An 18,626-nucleotide genomic window follows, 5' to 3' on the forward strand; every position below is an offset into this window, starting at 1 on the left:
TTGAAAATTTGGTGCCTCTATCTCAAAAAGCAGTCTCCCCGAGCCCCAGATACCCACAGATCAATTTTCCGGTACCCCATGCTGTGCCAAAGCATCCTGCAGCTGTAACTAATAAAGTTGTGGCCAATATTATTCCACTTAAAAAAAAAAAAAGAACTATGTGTGAGTGTGTGTTATTTCAACTGAAGCTGTGAATGGGGTTACGATTTAGTTGGGGTATAGAGGAACTCTTTGTCTTGGGTGCCCACCTCACCGCCTCTCTTTGATTCTGGGGCCACAAATGAATTCCTGAGTAACCAGGGAGGGAGTGTGCAAACCTGTGGCTTTATAAGGCTCATTCCCTTAACGGTATAGTTTGGAATTACATATGAATGCAACTATGGTACCTACTGCAAAATAGGTGAGGCCTGGAGATCTCCTGCTATTAACAATTGGTCTCCAGTCAGCAGAGATTTTTTTATTTTTTATTTGATTTGATTTGTATCCCGCCCTCCCTGCCGAGGCAGGCTCAGGGCGGCTTACAACATAAAGCTTCACAGTAGTAAAACAATACATCCTATAAATAGTACATTCAATAAAATTATACATTCAATAATTAAAAACAGCGTTTCATTTCCTTTGATACTAAGTTCGGAGTATTGTATCATTCCATTTTTCAGCGCGACGGCCTTCCATCTACTATGCAGGCTCCATGTTAATTAGAGGCCAGCTGGAAGAGATCAGTTCCCTCAGAGAAAATGGATGTTTTGGAGCAGGGTTCTCTTTTTTTTTGTAGAAAGAGACCAGCAGGAGCTCATTTGCCTATTAAGCCACACCCCTGACACCAAGCCAGCCGGAACTACATTATTGTGCATTCCTGCTAAAAAAAAAAAAAGTCCTGCTTTGGAAGATGGACTGTACAGCATTGTGCCCTGCTAAGGTCCCTCACCTCCTTAAATCTCACTTTCCCCAGGCTCCACCCCCAGAATCTCCAGATATTTCCCCATCAGAACTGGCAACTTTTGTTCGTAAAGCAAAAGAAAGCAACAGCAACAAAACTCCACCAAATCAAGCTAAATTCTGTATTATGATATATGATAGAATGCTGAACCAAAGAGAGGATTGGGACAAAGCCTGTGTCCAGCACTATCCATCTAAAAAATAATAACATGGCCGTCACTGTACAATGTGTCTTAAATTAAGCCTCAATGGCAGTGAATCAGTGGATCAGAAGAAAAAGGAATGCATTCAAAATCTTCTGACTTCCAGCTTACCAGTATGACCATGCCATCTCTTTCCCGCTGGCCTCATTTGAATGCCAATTTAACATACCATTTAACCTTCAATCTGGCATTAATTTTACCTTACATGAATGTTTATTTTCGCTTGTCAGGTTTCTAAAGAGTTTCTGTCTTCCTACAGGGGTACCAAGGCATGGTCGATGGAGGTGACAACATTGCCGAAGTTTCGTGGGAAAGTGTTTCAAGCATCCTCCAAGTGGTAAGAAACAGAATCAAGGAAAAATTCTAGACCAGCACTGGCTCATGTCTTGTTTTTAAGTAAGCTCAGAAAGCTGAAAGGTTAAAATCAGAATAATTAATGAGAACGTATAGCCCTGTGTAGCCTTTTGACTACTTTGATTTCTTTGACTTCTGCCTTGACAGAAAGTCCCCAAAAATAATATTTTGGATTCTAATTGTCTGTCCCTACCCAGTATTTTGTATGTGAATCTGTTAGCCCGGAATCCTTATTTGCTTCTGAGTTGGGAAAATCCATTGTGCAAGACGAGAAGTGGAGTGGCGTTAATGCTCATGGTGGCTGTCAAAATGGCAGACTTTTGCTATATTCTTTTAGCTGCCTCCCTCTTTAGTATAAGGTAGTTTTCAAACCATTACTCTGCTGCCTGCTTGCTTTAATGACTGCCTGACATTGGTTTGTCATGGAGGCAAATTCCATGCCTCTTCTCTGCATTCCTCTGGCCATTCCCTGCCTGCCGTGACTCGCATCACGTAGGAGCACAACGGTGCCAAGAGATGTTTTGGAATTTCAAGAGCTTAACACCGTAGCAAATTGTCATAGTTCCGAGGGCAGACACTGGGCACGGCTCAGGTTCCATTTTCCTTCCTCAGAGAAGAGGGATTAGGCTTGTATAATCAATCATTAACACTTTTTCAGTAAAGGTATTTATGTAACAGTTCTCTCTGTCATCAGTGTTGCGTGTTACTATACGGAAACATTCCACTCGTGCCGCCGATAGGTGACAGAACGCCTTTCGAGGACAGCAATACGATTAAAAATTGAGCAAAGGGACGGTTGCTTCCTAATTGCGCACAAACCTCTCACCCAACCGATTCCATCTTTCGTAAGACTCAGCTGACTTGCATATACTTCCGGATTTCCAATTTCAGTCTGTTTGCATACACAGTAGGAATGCTCAGGGTGTGGTGGAAGGGGAATACCAAGACCAGCCCAAAAAGTAAAGGGAAAAGGAAGGTAACTGTGATCCAAAGAATTCTCAGGTGAAATTCTGCAGCTGTGGGTGTGGTGTGTTTCTATACATGGTCCAGAGCAGCAGTCCCCAACCTTTTTGGCAACACGGACTGGTCTCATGAAAGAAAAGTCTTCCATAGACAGAGGGGAAGGGGATGGTTGCAGGGTGATACAATTGTGCACTTTATTTCTATTATTACATTGCAGTATGTAATACATATGGCCAGGGTCCTGCATACCTTAGGGACCGCCTTTCCCCGTACATGCTCCAGCGAGCACTTCGGTCCAGGTCTCCAAACCTGTTGACAGTCCCCAGCGTCAGGGAAGTTAGGCTTCAGTCAACCAGAGCCAGGGCCTTTTCTGCAGCTGCACCTAGCTGGTGGAATGAGTTGCTGGAGGACGTTGGGGCCCTGCAAGAGCTCTCACAGTTCCGCAGGGCCTGTAAAACGGCACTCTTCCACCTTGCTTTTCCATAATGGCAACTTCTACAGCAATGGACTAGGCCCATAAACCAGAAACTTAACATCACTCTGGACTTCCTACCGCGCTATGGTGATTTGGGGTCCCTTTGGAACATCTAATACTGACCATCCAGTTATACTGCTACCATCGGAATGTAACTGCTTTATGAACCATTAATAATAATAATAATAATAGATTTTATTTATATCCCGCCCTCCCCGCCAAGGCGGCTCATAGGTGTATTAGCACCTATCATTATGTTGTTTTATAACTGATGTTTTAAAATTGGTTTTATGTTTTATTGATGTTTTACCCTGCTAGTCATTTTTCAACCCCAATCTGTGAGCCACCCTGAGCCTGCCTTTGACGGGGAGGGCAGGATATAAATAAGATAAAATAATTATATAATGAAATAATTATACAACTCATGGCCCGGTTGCTAACAGGCCATGTCCCGGTACTGGTCCGTGGCTCGGGGATTGGGGACCTCTGGTCCAAAGGAAAGAGATGGTGCACGAAGTCCAGAAAAGGGCAACTAGAATGATTAAAGGGTTGGAACACTTTCCCTATGAAGAAAGGTTAAAACGCTTGGGGCTCTTTAGCTTGGAGAAACGTCGACTGCGGGGTGACATGATAGAGGCTTACAAGATAATGCATGGGATGGAGAAAGTAGAGAAAGAAGTACTTTTCTCCCTTTCTCACAATACAAGAACTCATGGGCATTCGATGAAATTGCTGAGCAGTCGGGTTAAAACAGATAAAAGGAAGTACTTCTTCACCCAAAGGGTGATTAACATGCGGAATTCACTGCCACAGGAGGAGGTGGTGGCTACAAGCATAGACAGCTTCAAGAGGGGGTTAGATAAAAATATGGAGCAGATGTCCATCAGTGGCTATTAACCACAGTGTGTATATATATATATATGTGTATGTGTGTGTGTGTGTGTGTGTGTATATATATATATAATTGGGGGGGGGGCACTGTATGACACAGAGTGTTGGACTGGATGGGCCATTGGCCTGATCCAACATGGCTTCTCTTATGTCAGTGGTTGTGGTCAATTTTCCAGTTTGAATCCAAACCTCCATTAAAATAGCCTAAGCATAAGGAGGGAAAAAAACCCCGGCTGCCTTCTCTTGCTCCAGAGAGCTGCTATTGTAGGTTTTATACTTGACACACAGAAATGGTGATATCTTTTTTTAAAAAAAATCAAAGTGGCCAGGTTGGAAGGATTATTGAGAATCTGCACCCACACACTTGGAAGGATTATTGAGAATCCACAAAGAGAGAAAGGAGAGATGTTGAGGGAAATAGTGCAAATACGTTGGCTGAAGAATTAGTGATGTCAAGCAGTCCAAATCTTCAGTACTGCATTCAATGCAATACGTAACATCAGAAAGGCCTGTAGGAGTAAACATTTCCAAGCACCTACATGTGGTGCAAATTATTCCACTCAAGAGAGAAGGCAAGAGGCCAAAGAGGTGAATCTAGGGTTGCTAGGTTCAGGTTGGGAAACACCTGGAGATTTTGGAGGTGAACCCTCAGGAGGTTTGGGCCGTAATGCCATAGAATCCAACTTCCAAAGCAGCCAAATTTCTCCAAATGAACTGATCTCTGTTGCCTGGAGATCAGTTGTAATAATGGGAGATCAGCCAGTTGGCAACCCTAGGTAGAGCAAAAGGGGGTAGGGTTGCCAACCTCCAGGTAGGGCCCGGAGATCTCTTGCTTTCTTTGTAGCAGGAACTCCTCTGCATACTAGGCTACACTTCCCTGATGTAGCCAATCCTCCAAGAGCTTACAGAGTTCTTCTTTCAGGGACTTCAGTAAGCTCTTGGAGGATTGGCTACATCAGGGAGGTGTAGCCTAATATGCAAAGGAGTTCCTGCTGCAAAAAAAGCCCTGCCTTTACAACTAATTTCCAGATGGCAGAGCTCCCCTGGAGAAAATGGCTGCTTTGAAGGATGCGGAGTCTATGGTATTTCACCATGCTGAGGCGAAAAGTTTCCTGTAGAAAATCATTACGCTACTTCTACTGTGGGGGTATATCAAATAAACAGCACCCATGACTAAACTAAACTGGCTGATTTGTCGTCACTGGGTCACAGAGTAAAGGTGATGGGTGAAGGGGTCTCAGCTTCACTGGTGACAAGCTTGTTCTTGTATATCATTTCCATTAACATCTTATATTTTACCAAATGGATAAAAAAGAGAGAGAGCCTGAGGCCCATAACCAATCCACCCAGGTTTTTCCCCTAGGCCATGTGCTTCCAGTGCATGGTGACTCACCTGCAGACTTGCGGTCTTTATGCGAAGGGAGTGGGGATCTTTTCCCCACAGAAGGCTTGGCGAGTCTCACAACATGGTAGAAAAGCAGGGGCAGAAGTTAAAATACAAAATAAACATTTGCAGCCTGCAGCACCCAAATAGAAATGGAAACCTATTATCTTCCTTTGTAGGGTGGAACTGTGATTGGAAGTGCGCGCTGCAAAGCTTTTCGGACCCGGGAAGGCCGTTTGAAGGCAGCCTGCAACCTGGTGAAGCGTGGGATTACTAACCTCTGTGTGATTGGTGGGGACGGCAGCTTAACAGGTGCTAATCTCTTCCGTGAAGAATGGAGCGGACTGTTAGACGAGCTGGCCCAAAATGGTAAGTTTCGCTGCTCAGCTTGTGGGAAGATTGCCATTTTTTTTAAAAAAACCATTGTCACTAGAACCAATGCTCTGGGCTGTTACATGATATGCAAATAGCAAATAGCAAGCCTTTATTGGCATAAAACAGATTTAGCGGTAAAATAGCAATATAAATAATATAAAATCCTAGATTATAAAGTACATAGGGAGCTAAAATACATAAAATAAGTAAAATATATATGAATCGGGTTTAGCCAAATTAAATAATTAAAACAAATAAAATGTGGTCATTCCAGAACCATTCTCTGTCGTATTTCCATGGCCTGTTGAAGATATCTAGCCACCCTTAAAGTTACCTCAGCGCAAGTGTCATTTAAAAGTTTGTGGACTTTGCCTGAATCAGCACAGCCCAACATATCTGCTAAGATATCTTTCAAGTATATACAACGAATATCATCATAAAGAGGACAGTTCAGTAGTACATGGGAAATAGTTTCAATACACTTGGTATTACGAAGACAGTGTCTATTAGAGTACTCAATCCTGTTAAATCTACCAAATAGGATAGCAGATGGTAATGCATTACATCTCGTTAACGAGAATGCACGCCGTTGCTGTGGAGCTTGCAGAGAGGAGAAATACGACGCTAATTTCCCTACTGAGAGAGGAAGTTCAAAATTGAGCGGGGAGCAGGACTTGTTGGCCTGGCTATATAACGTTTGCATTTCAATATCTAGAATTCTGAGCTTAAGTTTCAAAAAAGCTTCTTTTAAGGATAGCATAAGTAGTGAATCTAAATCAATGCCCATAGATTTTATTTTCCTCTCAATAAATACTAGCCAATTTGACAAATTATATTCTGAGAGCAGTTGATATAAAAGACTCTGAGTCAGAGTGGAAATGTAGCCGTAGCCAGTATTTAAGTGACATTAGCCATGCTTGTGTTTCCACAAGATTCGTCCCTGTTTCTAAACACAAAACTGTATATGGTACGCACTTTGGGAATCTCAGAATTTTCCGTAGGAATTTTGATTGGACACCTTCAATGTTATCATCCAAGGCTGTGATCCACACTGGGACCCCATATAAAAGCTGTGGTATCACTTTAGCCTTAAAGATTTTTAGCGCAGCTGGAATAAACTGATTGCCTCTGCTGTAAAAGAAGCGCTGGATAGCTGCAACACTAACATTGACTGACTTAATTATACAGTTACGATGATTAGTCCATAGTGTGTTATATTGAAAATGAATTCTTAGGTATTTGTAGTATTTTACTTGTTCTATCTCTTTGCCGCCTATTGACCATTTAGTTGGTTTCCAAGATTTGGAAAAAACAACAATTTTAGATTTGTCATAGTTCAATAGGAGCTTATTGTTGTTAAGGAAGGTGATACAGCGAACAGGCAAATGCTTTAATCCAATTTTGGAACAAGATAGTAAGACTGTATCGTCCGCATATAACAGTAAGGGAACATGTCTGGCACCAAGTTTTGGACTATGATGGTCAGTATCTGACAAAAAGGGAGCAAGATCATTAAGAAAGAGGTTAAACAAAAAGGGGGCCAACACACAACCTTGTTTAACCCCCTTTCTTAACGGGATTTTTGACGTAAGATTGCATTTGACTTGACAAAAGTTGAAAGTATATAATTTTTTAATGAGCATAAGGAGTCTTTTATCAATAGTTGTTTGTTCCAGTTTATCCCACAACAGGTCTCTGTCAATTGAATCAAATGCTCTCTTTAAGTCTAAAAAGGCTGCATACAGTTTAATCTTTTTCCCAATAGTGTATTTGGAAATTAGATGGGACAAAGTATTACAATGATCGAGAGTAGTTTTGCCTTTACAAAAACCCACCTGTTCCGGACCAAGAATTTTTTCTCGTGTCATCCATTGTTCAAGTTTCCTCAGCAGATACTTAGAATATAATTTACCAATGGTGGATAGGAGACTAATTGGCCTGTAATTATTTGGAGTCTACATGATATGAAAAAAGTGTGATTGAAGTATCCAAAGAAGGTAGCAGCATCTAGCTCAGTACTTTTTAAAGAACTCCAGATAAATACTCCAAGGAAACCTGGTGATATCTAATGTCCTAAAAGGTAAAGGTAGTCCCCTGTGCAAGCACCAGTCGTTTCCGACTCTGGGGTGATGTCACATCACAACGTTTTCATCGCAGACTTTTTTACGGGTTGGTTTACCATTGCCTTCCCCAGTCATCCACACTTTCCCCGCAGCAAGCTGGGTACTCATTTTATTCGTATTTGAACAGAGTAGATTCCAGCTTCATTCTACAGAAAAAAAATGTTATTTTAAGCCATGTTTTAGAGAAGACTAATAGAACATTACAACAGACTCTAATTTATCACACAACAATTAAGAAACCTAATAACATAGATACCAATCTTCAACATTTATTGCCTTTGCTGTTTTTTCTACCGTTAACCTAAACCGATGATCACCAGATCCCAATTTAGTGTTCTTTTAATCTGCTAAAATCGTTTTCACTATTTTGCATACTAATCCACTCTCTATATATGTAGGACTGCTAATTCCATCCCATACTATTGTCTGATGGAGTGTGCTTTTAGCACACAAAAGCTTACATTCTCAATAAAACTTTGTTGGTCTTAAAGATGCTACTGGACTCATGCTTTGTTCTTTCCCTATCCCTATTACATGAAATCTTTCAACTGGATCCTGAGCCCATCTTCCTCAGCATTCAAGTAAGTGCTGACTGGTGTCTTGTTACTCGTCTGACCAATGGTTTTAGAGAGTAACTATTTAAGCAAAATGGGAAAATAGGACAGTGCCTCTCAACTCTAGTTGAAGCAGGAAAAAAATTCTAATTCTGTTTTATTCAGCTTTAATTAACTTTCTCTTTTCTCATGCAGAGTAGTAATATAGGCCATGGGAAGCTATTACAAGATTTTAAATGTGTGAATGAGGAAGGTGTGCCAGTCAAATATTCTATATATATTTAGGGGCTGTTCTTTTTGGCAGGTGAGATTGATGACGATGCTGTTAAGAAGTACTCTTACCTCAACATTGTGGGAATGGTCGGCTCCATCGATAATGACTTCTGTGGCACAGATATGACCATTGGCACTGATTCAGCCTTGCACAGAATCATTGAAGTTGTGGATGCCATCATGACCACTGCTCAAAGGTACTTGGATCTCAGGGAGCGCGTTTGAATAGCCATTCAGATTTCAGATGTGGCTGATTTTTATTTCATTTCATTTCATTTATATCCCGCCCTCCCCCACCACGGCAGGCTCAGGGCGGCTAACAACATTCTACAATCATACAATAACAAGTAAAACCTTAAAATTACAATATAGAGCAATAAAACATTAAAATATTAACTTAAAACCAATCCAGTAATACAGTTGTGATGCGGTATAGATCTTTAGACCGCATTGGCGGACCCTTGGTTACCGTTTTTCCTAGCAGTCCGAGTATGCTAATTTAAAAAGGGTGGTCTTGCAGGCCCTGCGGAACTGTTCAAGGTTCCGCAGGGCCCGCACCTCCTCTGGGAGTCGGTTCCACAGGGTAGGGGCCGCGATCGAAAAGGCCCGTGTTCTGGTACTCTGATATTTAATTTCCTTCGGCCCAGGGGCAGTCATTAGGTTTTTCCCGGTTGACCTCAGTGCTCTCTGGGGTTCGTATGGACAGCTCAAGCAGAGACTGAAATTCCAGATGTGTCAGTAATGTGAGGTTCATTGCAACATCTTAGCAGAGTTCCAAAGGGGGTCATTCACAAAGAGATCTCTTGAAGAAACTGGACAAGGCCGACATGAACAGAGACTTCAGTTTTTTCTTCTCTCACCGTAACATGCAACATATGGAAATATTTGCCATGGTATTACATTGTGCATTTCCCCAGTGGGGCATGGAGAAGCACAACCTGATAACTTTGTGCCAGATGATTCTTTAACTGCATGCTACATGGAAAGGATTTGATTCCCACTCCTCCACATGCACCTGCTGATGTGACCTTGAGTCAGCCACAAGTTCTCTCAGAGCTATTCTGCTCAAGAGCAGTTATGGGAGAACTCTCTCAGCCCCACCTACCTCACAGGGTGTCTGTTGTGGGGAGGGGAGGGAAGGGGGAAGGGGATTGTAAGCCGTTCTGAGACTCCTTTGGGTAGTGAAGGGCAGTTTATAAATCCAGTCTCCTCCAGCTCCTCCTCCTCCTTTTTCTACTATTACTACTACTACTACTCCAGGGGGTTGCTGTTCATGCCAGGAATCCTTTGTTCCACCAGACTACACTGTATACCTAGAGTAGCACTCTTGCACTCACTCCCATCTGTTTATAAAGCCCATGAAGACAGGGTTGATGTGCCTTTACTAACCTCCAAGAAAGACACTGAAGCTATCAAATGACTTCTGGATGCTTGCCATATCTTAATGTCTGTCATTGAGACTGATAATGCATATGAGCCCTTTCATCCGTTGGACTGGATCCCAATGGCTTTTTTTTTTTAAATCAATATCACCCAGTTCCCCTCCTTTTGACAGCCCACATCATGCCTGGCTTTTGTCCATGCAGATCCCATTCTGCCTCCCTGCGTGACATTTTGGTGGTCAGACCCACCCCCTTCTTTTTTTGCTGGTGGAAATGCTAGTTGGATTCAAACCATATTTTGAGTCAGGAGAGAATAGCTTGTAGGAGTACTTCTCTGTTTTACCAACAGCGTTGTTTCCTTGGACACTTTGGGTGTAGATACAATACAAAGTTTGTTTAAATATTATCAAAGTCAGTGAGCTTCCAGCAGCTTAAGAGTGAAGACTTTCAGCCTCTGGCACTGTGTACACAGAATGCAAAGAAAACTTCAGAGAGGCATTTCTTGAGTTCTTAACCATAGCAGCAGAGTCCTTTTTGTCACTTTGACTGCTATTTCTCATATCAGCAGATTCATGCAGTGGTATTAAAATAATGTGCAGATATCAGAAGGAGGGGGGAGCTCCTATCTTCCATGGGTCAGGTGCTTTGAAGTCAGGTTCTTTTTTTAGTATTCCTGTTTCTGTAGTCTAATATTTTCAGTACAATCCTATAGATCGGGGTAACCAAACTCGGGCTAGGGAGCTTCATGTGGCTCTTTCACACATATTGTGTAGTTCTGGAAACCTTCACAGTCCCATTAGCTGGTCTGGAGAAGGCATTTTTCTCTTTAAATCACCTCTCCAAGCCAAGCCAGCTGGCGGCTTGGAGATGTATTTAATGTTACAGTTGCTTTATTTCCATCACTCCCTCCCCCATCTATTTGCTTTCCTTCTCTCAAACATCTGAGGTTAATGTATTGCGACCCTGAAACATCTGATATTATTCTATGTGGCTATTATGTTAAGCAAGTTTGGCCACCCCTGCTATAGATATGTATTCAGAAGTGGGGCTTACTCTTTGATAAGTGTGCATAAGATTCAGCCTTAGTTCTGTACACGAACAAAAGAACCAAATTTTCTTATGTCTCTAGCTTTGCAGTTTGTCAGCTAGAAACCATCAGTGGAAGGCAATTTATATTTGAGGAGTAACATACAGTCATATCTCAACAACTTGATTAAATTGTAGTGGGCCACAGCGGTGTGAACTTGGATATGGGAAATGAAAATTCCAGAATGATGCTTTCTGAATGGGCATACAGTAGCCACAGTCATTCAGCCTGATTGACCGCAGGTTTTTCCTTCCCTGATTTGAACTCTTTGGAGGAATATCAGGAAACAAGTATAATAAAAACATTCCAAGGAGACTTTTTAAAAAATAAGAATGTTGATATATAAAAAAGAAATACAATTTACATTTTCAGCTACCCTGCAAATATCAAACATTTTTTTTAAATTGTCCGCTTAGAAAAATAGACAAGCTTATGTTAAATTTGTGATGATTAACTGTTCTTATTTTATGGTGTTTTTAGTTTTTTGTCTTTTCTCTTACATTTTAGTAATGTTCTGTAAATATTATTTTTAAATGTGTGTGTGTATAATTGTGGGACCACTGGGTGCTGATGATTCTAGCATTGTCTTCAGAATTGGTAATGTTGGCCCTTCTTTCTTTCTGCTTTATTGAAAATAGATATCAGTCCATTGTATTTATAGTTGCTGTGCTAGTGTTATACCCCTCTGTAAGCTATGAGGAAAGGTGGGATAGTATTATTTAAATAAACAGACAAACAAATAAATGCTGCTTTTCTTATCTATTTTATAGCCATCAGAGGACTTTTGTCCTAGAAGTGATGGGAAGACACTGTGGGTATGTATTTTCCTCAGTGGTAAACATTTCAGCAATGCCTAGTTCATGAGCTTACTTGAATTTTCTGATTCTGTCCTAGGTATCTAGCTCTTGTTAGTGCCTTAGCCTGTGGTGCAGATTGGGTTTTTATTCCTGAATACCCACCTGAGCAAGGATGGGAGGATCAGATGTGCACGAAGCTTTCTGAGGTAAACAGTTATTACAATGATTTTTGGACTGTGTCCTGAGGAAACCAGGCTTTCCTCAGACTGTAACAGCTTCTCTGAAAAATAGCTAGTCCTTGAGGTTGAGCTAAAATAGGGAGCTTGTTCCATGAACGCTTTAGGCCTCTGTGAAATGCACCTTCTTTTGACAACCTTTAGGGATGCCTTTTCCAGCTGTGATTTTAGTGCGGATACAGAAGAGACAAGTCACACTCCCTGATGCACATTCAGGCAGCCTGTTCTCTGTCACGCATATTCAAGTGGCAGGATTACTTCATTTTCACAGCTTTGGTGTTAATATATTTGCTCCAAATAGCCACACTTCTTCAATGATATTGTTACATAGCCATAGCCATTTGGCTTTATGATATCTCTGTTTTTGAGAAGGCCGTTTGTCAAACAAAGAATGGTGCCAAATGGGGGATTTGGATAGAGATTGCAAACAATAAACTAATGTCAGGACACTGAATGAGATGATCTGGAGCCTTGAGGATAGATGTCATTAATGTGCTGATCTTTATTTCATTAACAACAGAATAATCAGTCTTTTTCTTGTGGAGCAGATATTTGTGAGCCCTCAAGTAACTGAAGTTTATTTCAGACAAAATGGCTAACGTTCCAGAAAGGGCTGATCTGCTGATCCTGGTTGTGGTAAAATTACCAGGTCATATCCGTAGCTAACTGTAGCACCTTCTTCTAGGTCAAATAGCCTTTCTTAGACTGAAGAGATCCTTCTTATGATGGGAGAGTCTTTGATCTTGGAGGAAGGCGTTGCTGTTAGCTGCGCTGAATGATGAGAAACAACCTGATAGTTTTGTGTTGGGTATATCCCAGGTTATACTGCTAGTGCACACAAGGCACCAGTAATGCCCAAAAGAACCAAGGGAGAGGCATCAAGTTATTATCTGAAGCATCAACTCACTATTACCTGAAAATTGCTCGCTCTTGTTCTCTCAGACTTACCTGAGTGGGCGGCAGCAAGTGTCTTCACTTTCTGCATTCAAAAAGGTGTTTAAAGTGGTCTTATTTTAGAGGGTGTTTGGTGAAGGCAAATTCACTGGACAGATCCGCCTGCATGTTTATCTTGTGTGCTGTCTTTATCTTGCTGACAATTAAATTGTGTCTGCAATTTCTTGCTTTCTGCAAAATACCAGTTGGGTAGGGCCCATATGTTAGTTTAAGCAGAGATAGTGGTTGAAATTAGTTTAAGACACTATCTGAGTATGGCCAGAGTTTGATGTTCCAACTTTTTGCTTGTAATACTTCCTCTATAATGCTTTCGTGTTTCTTTCCTCCTAGAACCGTGCACAAAAGAAAAGGTTGAATATTATAATTGTAGCAGAAGGTGCCATTGACTGCCATAACAAACCTGTTACTTCAGAACAAATTAAGGATGTAAGTCTCAAACTCCCAACTATACAATTTATTGATGGTATAGGACCACCTTTTGTTATATCGGTTTGCCATTTAAAATCCTCCTCTCTTCTCATGCTCTGCTTTCTACAGAGGTGGGGTGGGGGTGACCAAAAGCAGGGATTTTTCAGTGGTGGCACCTTACTTTGTGATGTCACCCCAGAGTTGGAAACGACTGGTGCTTGCACAGGGGACTACCTTTACCCTTTTTTACCTTACTTTGGGAACGTTATCCTTCTTGAAGCTTGCCTGGTGCCTGTCTTTTTTTTTTTTTTTCATATGACAAGATGAAACGCTGCTCTTTACCCAGGCTTTTAACTATCTTCCACCTTCTGTGGCTGTTCTGGGGTTTGCTCTGAGCCTGCGGACTCCTTTATCAATATTATTTTAGACTGCTCCAATTTCCTTGTGCTGCTTTTAAGCCCTGGCATGTTTTCATTGGCTGGACTGGTTTGAACAACAGGCTGGTGTTGTTCTATTACTTTCGTTATGAGCCACCTCAAATAGATTCTAGCAAGGCAGCCTACAAATTTTCTCAGCTAATTTTTTCTTAAAGTTTTGTTCATCTTATGTAGTCCAAAGGCCATGTCACTTCTGGGTCATCATTGTTTATCACACATTTATACTTCCAAGCCCATACACATAGTATTAATATCATTGAACTGTATTGTGTTGTAGAGATGGGGGGAGGGGGATTTCAATTTTGTTACATTCACCCCCCCCAAAAAAAAATGTAGCCCAAAGCTCCTGGCAATATATGTGTTGGGGAGGGGGGAAGTGTTGAATCGAGATCAGTTTCTACAGAAGGTTTTCCTTTGAGCCATATCTTCATATACAGATGCAATCATGTGACTAGAATAGGGTTGCCAAGTCCCCCCTGGCTGGCATGATGATGTTACCCGCAAGTGAGGGAAAAACTCTATTGTACCTGTTGTACCGTAGAGTTTTCCCTCCCAAATTGCTAGAGCATCCGGGAAAACCATAAAGTTTTCCCAGAAACGCCTGGAGTGGCCAGCACGCAATGTCGCCACCATGATGATGTCACTTGTGGGTGACGTCATCGCACTGGCAATGTTGGGGGAGGTTCCCCCTGCTGGCCCAATGTGGCAACCCTAGATTAGCATCAGCCAAATAGAACCTTGCAGAGGCTTGGCTAGATTCTTGGTTGCACGTGAGAAATACTGAAAACCTTTATGTCAGGGGTGGACAACGGTAGCTCTCCAGATATGTTTTTGCCTACAACTCCCATCAGCCCCAGCCAGCATGGCCAATGGCTGGGGCTGATGGGAGTTGTAGGCAGAAAACATCTGGAGAACTACCGTTGGCCACCCCTGCTTTATGTCCTTAGGCTGCTTCTAAACTACCCTAGACAAGGCAGAGTTTTGCTTTATTAAGAGTATATTGAATAATCTCAGGTGAGAGAAAGCCAGTGAAAGATGGCTTTAGGCTTCAAGGGATTCTGCTTGCCTGTTTGGTCTACTTCTAATAGCCAACTGGCAGTGATTATGCTGCTTTTGAAGCATTTTGTTTTTTTCAGGGCTTTTTTGGTAGAAAAAAGCCTAGCAGGAACTTGTTTGCATGTTGGACCATACCCCCTGATGTCACCATTTTTCCATGCAGGGCTTTTTGGTAGAAAAAGCCCAGCAGAAACTTATTTGCATATTAGGCCACACCTCTGACATCAAGCCTATCTGGAACTGCGTTCCTGTGAGTTCCTGCTGAAAAATAGCCCTTTCCCCTCCCCTTTGCATCTTGCCTTTTTGAATCAAAGTGCATTAGGATGTTTGTCCATGAAAGAAACATAATTTTCAAACTCTGCAAAGGATGATGCACTTTTAGTGTTACATTAGAATTTCCGAGAATTTTTTTTCTTTGTGTTTCTGTGTAGTAGTCAGCTATGCCTGAGTTCAGGTGTACCGTAAAAGTGAAATGTAAACCTGATATTTATAGACTGTGCCAACTATATTATAGTGTATGCTCACCAATGGCAAGAGTGATGGATTATAGTGAATGATCGCTGTGAAGCAAAATAGATCTCGACCCTGTTTGGAGAATAGAGAAGCCCCCAAGAATATAGAATTTACCAATCCTGCTGTTAGGCAAAGAAAACAGAGATTGGCAAAACCATTAAATGTAAGGCCTGCCTGAAACAGAGACATGATGACAGGGATTAAAGTCAGAACAAGTGGTATGCTGTGTCAATGGTACTTACAGACATTCTAGAAACAATATGTAGATACTCAGATCGTATCAGTAATAAGTACTTGAAGGTCCTTGTGGAAGCAAAGTTATTATTTTCACTCCTACCAGTTGGCCACCCTGCAGAAGTGATAATAGAATATTTAGTTTCAAATGGATTTGTCACCCAGTCTAGTTTTAAACTAACCTCCAAGGTGTGGGAAGCGAAATTACTTTCATATTCCTGGAAATGGGACTTGAAATGCACTCTGAGAGTAGTTGGGAACTCTCTGTAATTTATTTGTTCAAAGATCATTCAGATTTTGGTTCCTGGAGATGCTGTATTGGCAAGTTTCATAAAGTTCAGATTGCAACAAGCAATTTATTGAAATTTTCCTGACAAAGCACATTATGAATCACAAAAGCATATACCCTGGAAAATTTTGGAGCCTGCAAGGTGCTATTGGACTCTTTTTTTTTCCTGCCACCACAGACTAACTTGGCTACCCGCCTGAAGTTCTTTTTATTGGCATCTCTAGTCTACCTTTGGGTATTAAGTAGACAAAACGAGAGTGATTAAGGTAGAACTAATCTCTGCTGAGTGATCCTGAGTATGAATTCTTGTTTGAGAACTTAAGTAGGTTTCTGGATCAGTCTAAAGTTCACCTGATTAAACAATAAGAGAGTTTGGAGGTGGAACCAGAAGAAGGTGGAGTTTGGGGAAGGGAGGGGTCTCAGCATAGTACAATGCCCTGGAGTCCACCCTTCAAAGCAGCCATTTTCTCCAGGGGAGCTGATCTCTGCCAGATGGAGATCAGTTGCAAAAGCGGGAAATCTCCCGGCCCCACCTGGAGGCTAGGAACCTTATCATTGGGTGACATTGAGCCATTTACATATTCTCAGCCTAATTTACCTGACTATGAGTTCCCCATCACACAACTGGTCTTGGTCCGGTGACCGGCACTATGCAATTGGGTCATAATTTTCCCAAGTAGAATTTGCCAGGCGGAAAAAAGGAGGGAAAACCAAAGGGGGGTGGGGTGGGCAGATAGAAGTAGATTGAATGTTGGATGGGACACAGAGAAGGAAGCAAGGAAAAGGGGAGAGGCTATGAGATTTTTCAGGGATGGGAAAGAAAAAGCAATGGGAGAGGGGGAAAATAAGATGCCCCCAGAGGTCCTTGTGGTTGAGTTGTCATAAGAACATAAGAGAAGCCATGTTGGATCAGGCCAACGGCCCATCAAGTCCAACACTCTGTGTCACACAGTGGCAAAAAATTTTATATACACACATACACTGTGGATATACACACATACACTGTGCAATTGGGTCAGGTCTCTGCTGGGGGCAGGGGGATTCCTTGCCTCTGTGGGTACTTCCTGCTGCCACTCAGCTGGCCAGGGGGGGGGAGAGTTGGCACTAAAATGGGGGGATCATCAACAATGGCCTGATGAGCTAATATTGTTCCCTGTGCACCCAGAAGTGACATCACTGGAGGACACTGGGAAAGTTCAGGCATTTGGGGAAACTCTGTGGTGTCAATCTGACTCTTTGCGACCCCATGGACAAAGTCAAGCCAGGTCCTCCTGTCTTCCACCATCCTCCTAAGTCTGCTCAAATTCGTGTTGTTTACATCAGTAACGCTGTCCAGCCATCTCATCTTTTGCTGTCCCCTTCTTCTTTTGCCTTCTGTCTTTCCCAGCATCAGGGTCTTCTCCAGTGAGTGCTTCCTTCTCATTTGGTGGCCAAAGTATTTGCGCTTCAGCTATATACCTGTACATTGGGAGAATTAGTTCTGGCAAAGATAATTCTGACTTGTTGTTATTAGATTTAGAACCACCATTTGATGTCCCTCAGGAACGATAGGAACATAATTAGGCAAGAGTGTTTCAGGGCTGAAATGGGACCTTAGGCCCTCACTGGGATGTCTGTGTGACATCTTCTCAGCTTGCCCAATTAAATCCATCTTTCTCAATCTATTTCTTTCCCAGTGGCTTATTTATTAATTACACTCCGTTATAAGAACTGAGCATGGCATTTGTCAAATATGCTACAAATCCAGCATAATTTATTCCCCAAGGCTTGTCAGAACAAACTGTTACACTAAATTATGGGCTTCAGCCAGTCGGTGAATCAGAAGTGCTATAAAATGAGAAAATTCATCCTTGAGCTTTTATTAAAATCACTCTGGCATGACTAGGCAAATTCTGTGTGTGCATGAATAGCAGGGAAACTTGATATAGTGAGGCCCTTTTCCTGTGTTTGCAAGAAGCAGGGGAAAGCATATATTGCCAAAATTGTATAGTCAGATAATCCTCATTTCCGTTGCTGATACACTCATGCCTGTTAAAGTAATTTGCATCCCTTAAATGGGGGATATTTGACTATTGCCCCTCCCCATATCATGTTATGAGTAAGCCTTGGACTTCCTACATGCCTTGCTCCGGTTTCCATCATGAATAGACAAAGCAATTCCAGTGCCTGGAATCATTCCTCATCTTGAATACTGAAACCTCTTTCAGTAGCAGTTGCAGCTTCCAGGGTTAAGAGAGATCCCATAATCAAACAATTGCAAGATTTTGTTGTTGTTACTTCATGTCTTGTGAAGTAGGGGAGCACTGGGGCGGGAAACGTCCATGCTTGAGTCCTCTTTGCAATTCTGCTCTGCATAGAAGTGCGAAGGAAGGACAAGGTGAGTTCCTGAACAGAGTCCCAGAGGACTTTGCTGAAGTGCCCAGTCCAAAGCCTGGGAGATGAGGCCGCTGTTGCTGGACTGAGGTTCTTGATCTCATTGTAAAAGAGAACTGCCATAAACTGGATTCTTTAGAAAGGGGCTGGGCAGAAAGGAATGTTCCCTCAGATCTAGACTTGGGAAGCAGGGAATAACGGCAAGAAGGAATGGAACAGGGGTGTGTTACTCTGCCTCTGGTTTCAGCGGTACATATTTTTACCTCAGCCTTCTAAGATGTGTGATAGGTGCTTTTTCTTTTTGTTAGTGCTCTTCCCTCTCGTCG

General features: G+C 42.0%; 1 protein-coding gene across 3 annotated transcripts in view; it reads left to right on the plus strand.

The window, feature by feature from the left end:
- Positions 1–18,626, plus strand: part of PFKP (phosphofructokinase, platelet) — a 72,090-nt gene that overhangs the window by 18,429 nt on the left and 35,035 nt on the right. For all 3 annotated transcript variants that reach the window (XM_060248111.1, XM_060248109.1, XM_060248110.1), the window contains exons 3-8: positions 1,402–1,479; positions 5,389–5,578; positions 8,566–8,731; positions 11,774–11,818; positions 11,898–12,006; positions 13,321–13,416. In XM_060248111.1, coding sequence (XP_060104094.1) covers positions 1,402–1,479; positions 5,389–5,578; positions 8,566–8,731; positions 11,774–11,818; positions 11,898–12,006; positions 13,321–13,416 — 684 coding nt within the window. The remainder of the gene's footprint in view (positions 1–1,401; positions 1,480–5,388; positions 5,579–8,565; positions 8,732–11,773; positions 11,819–11,897; positions 12,007–13,320; positions 13,417–18,626) is intronic.

Source organism: Heteronotia binoei, chromosome 10 (genome assembly GCF_032191835.1).
Source record: "Heteronotia binoei isolate CCM8104 ecotype False Entrance Well chromosome 10, APGP_CSIRO_Hbin_v1, whole genome shotgun sequence".
In the NCBI taxonomy this organism is placed as follows: domain Eukaryota; kingdom Metazoa; phylum Chordata; class Lepidosauria; order Squamata; family Gekkonidae; genus Heteronotia; species Heteronotia binoei.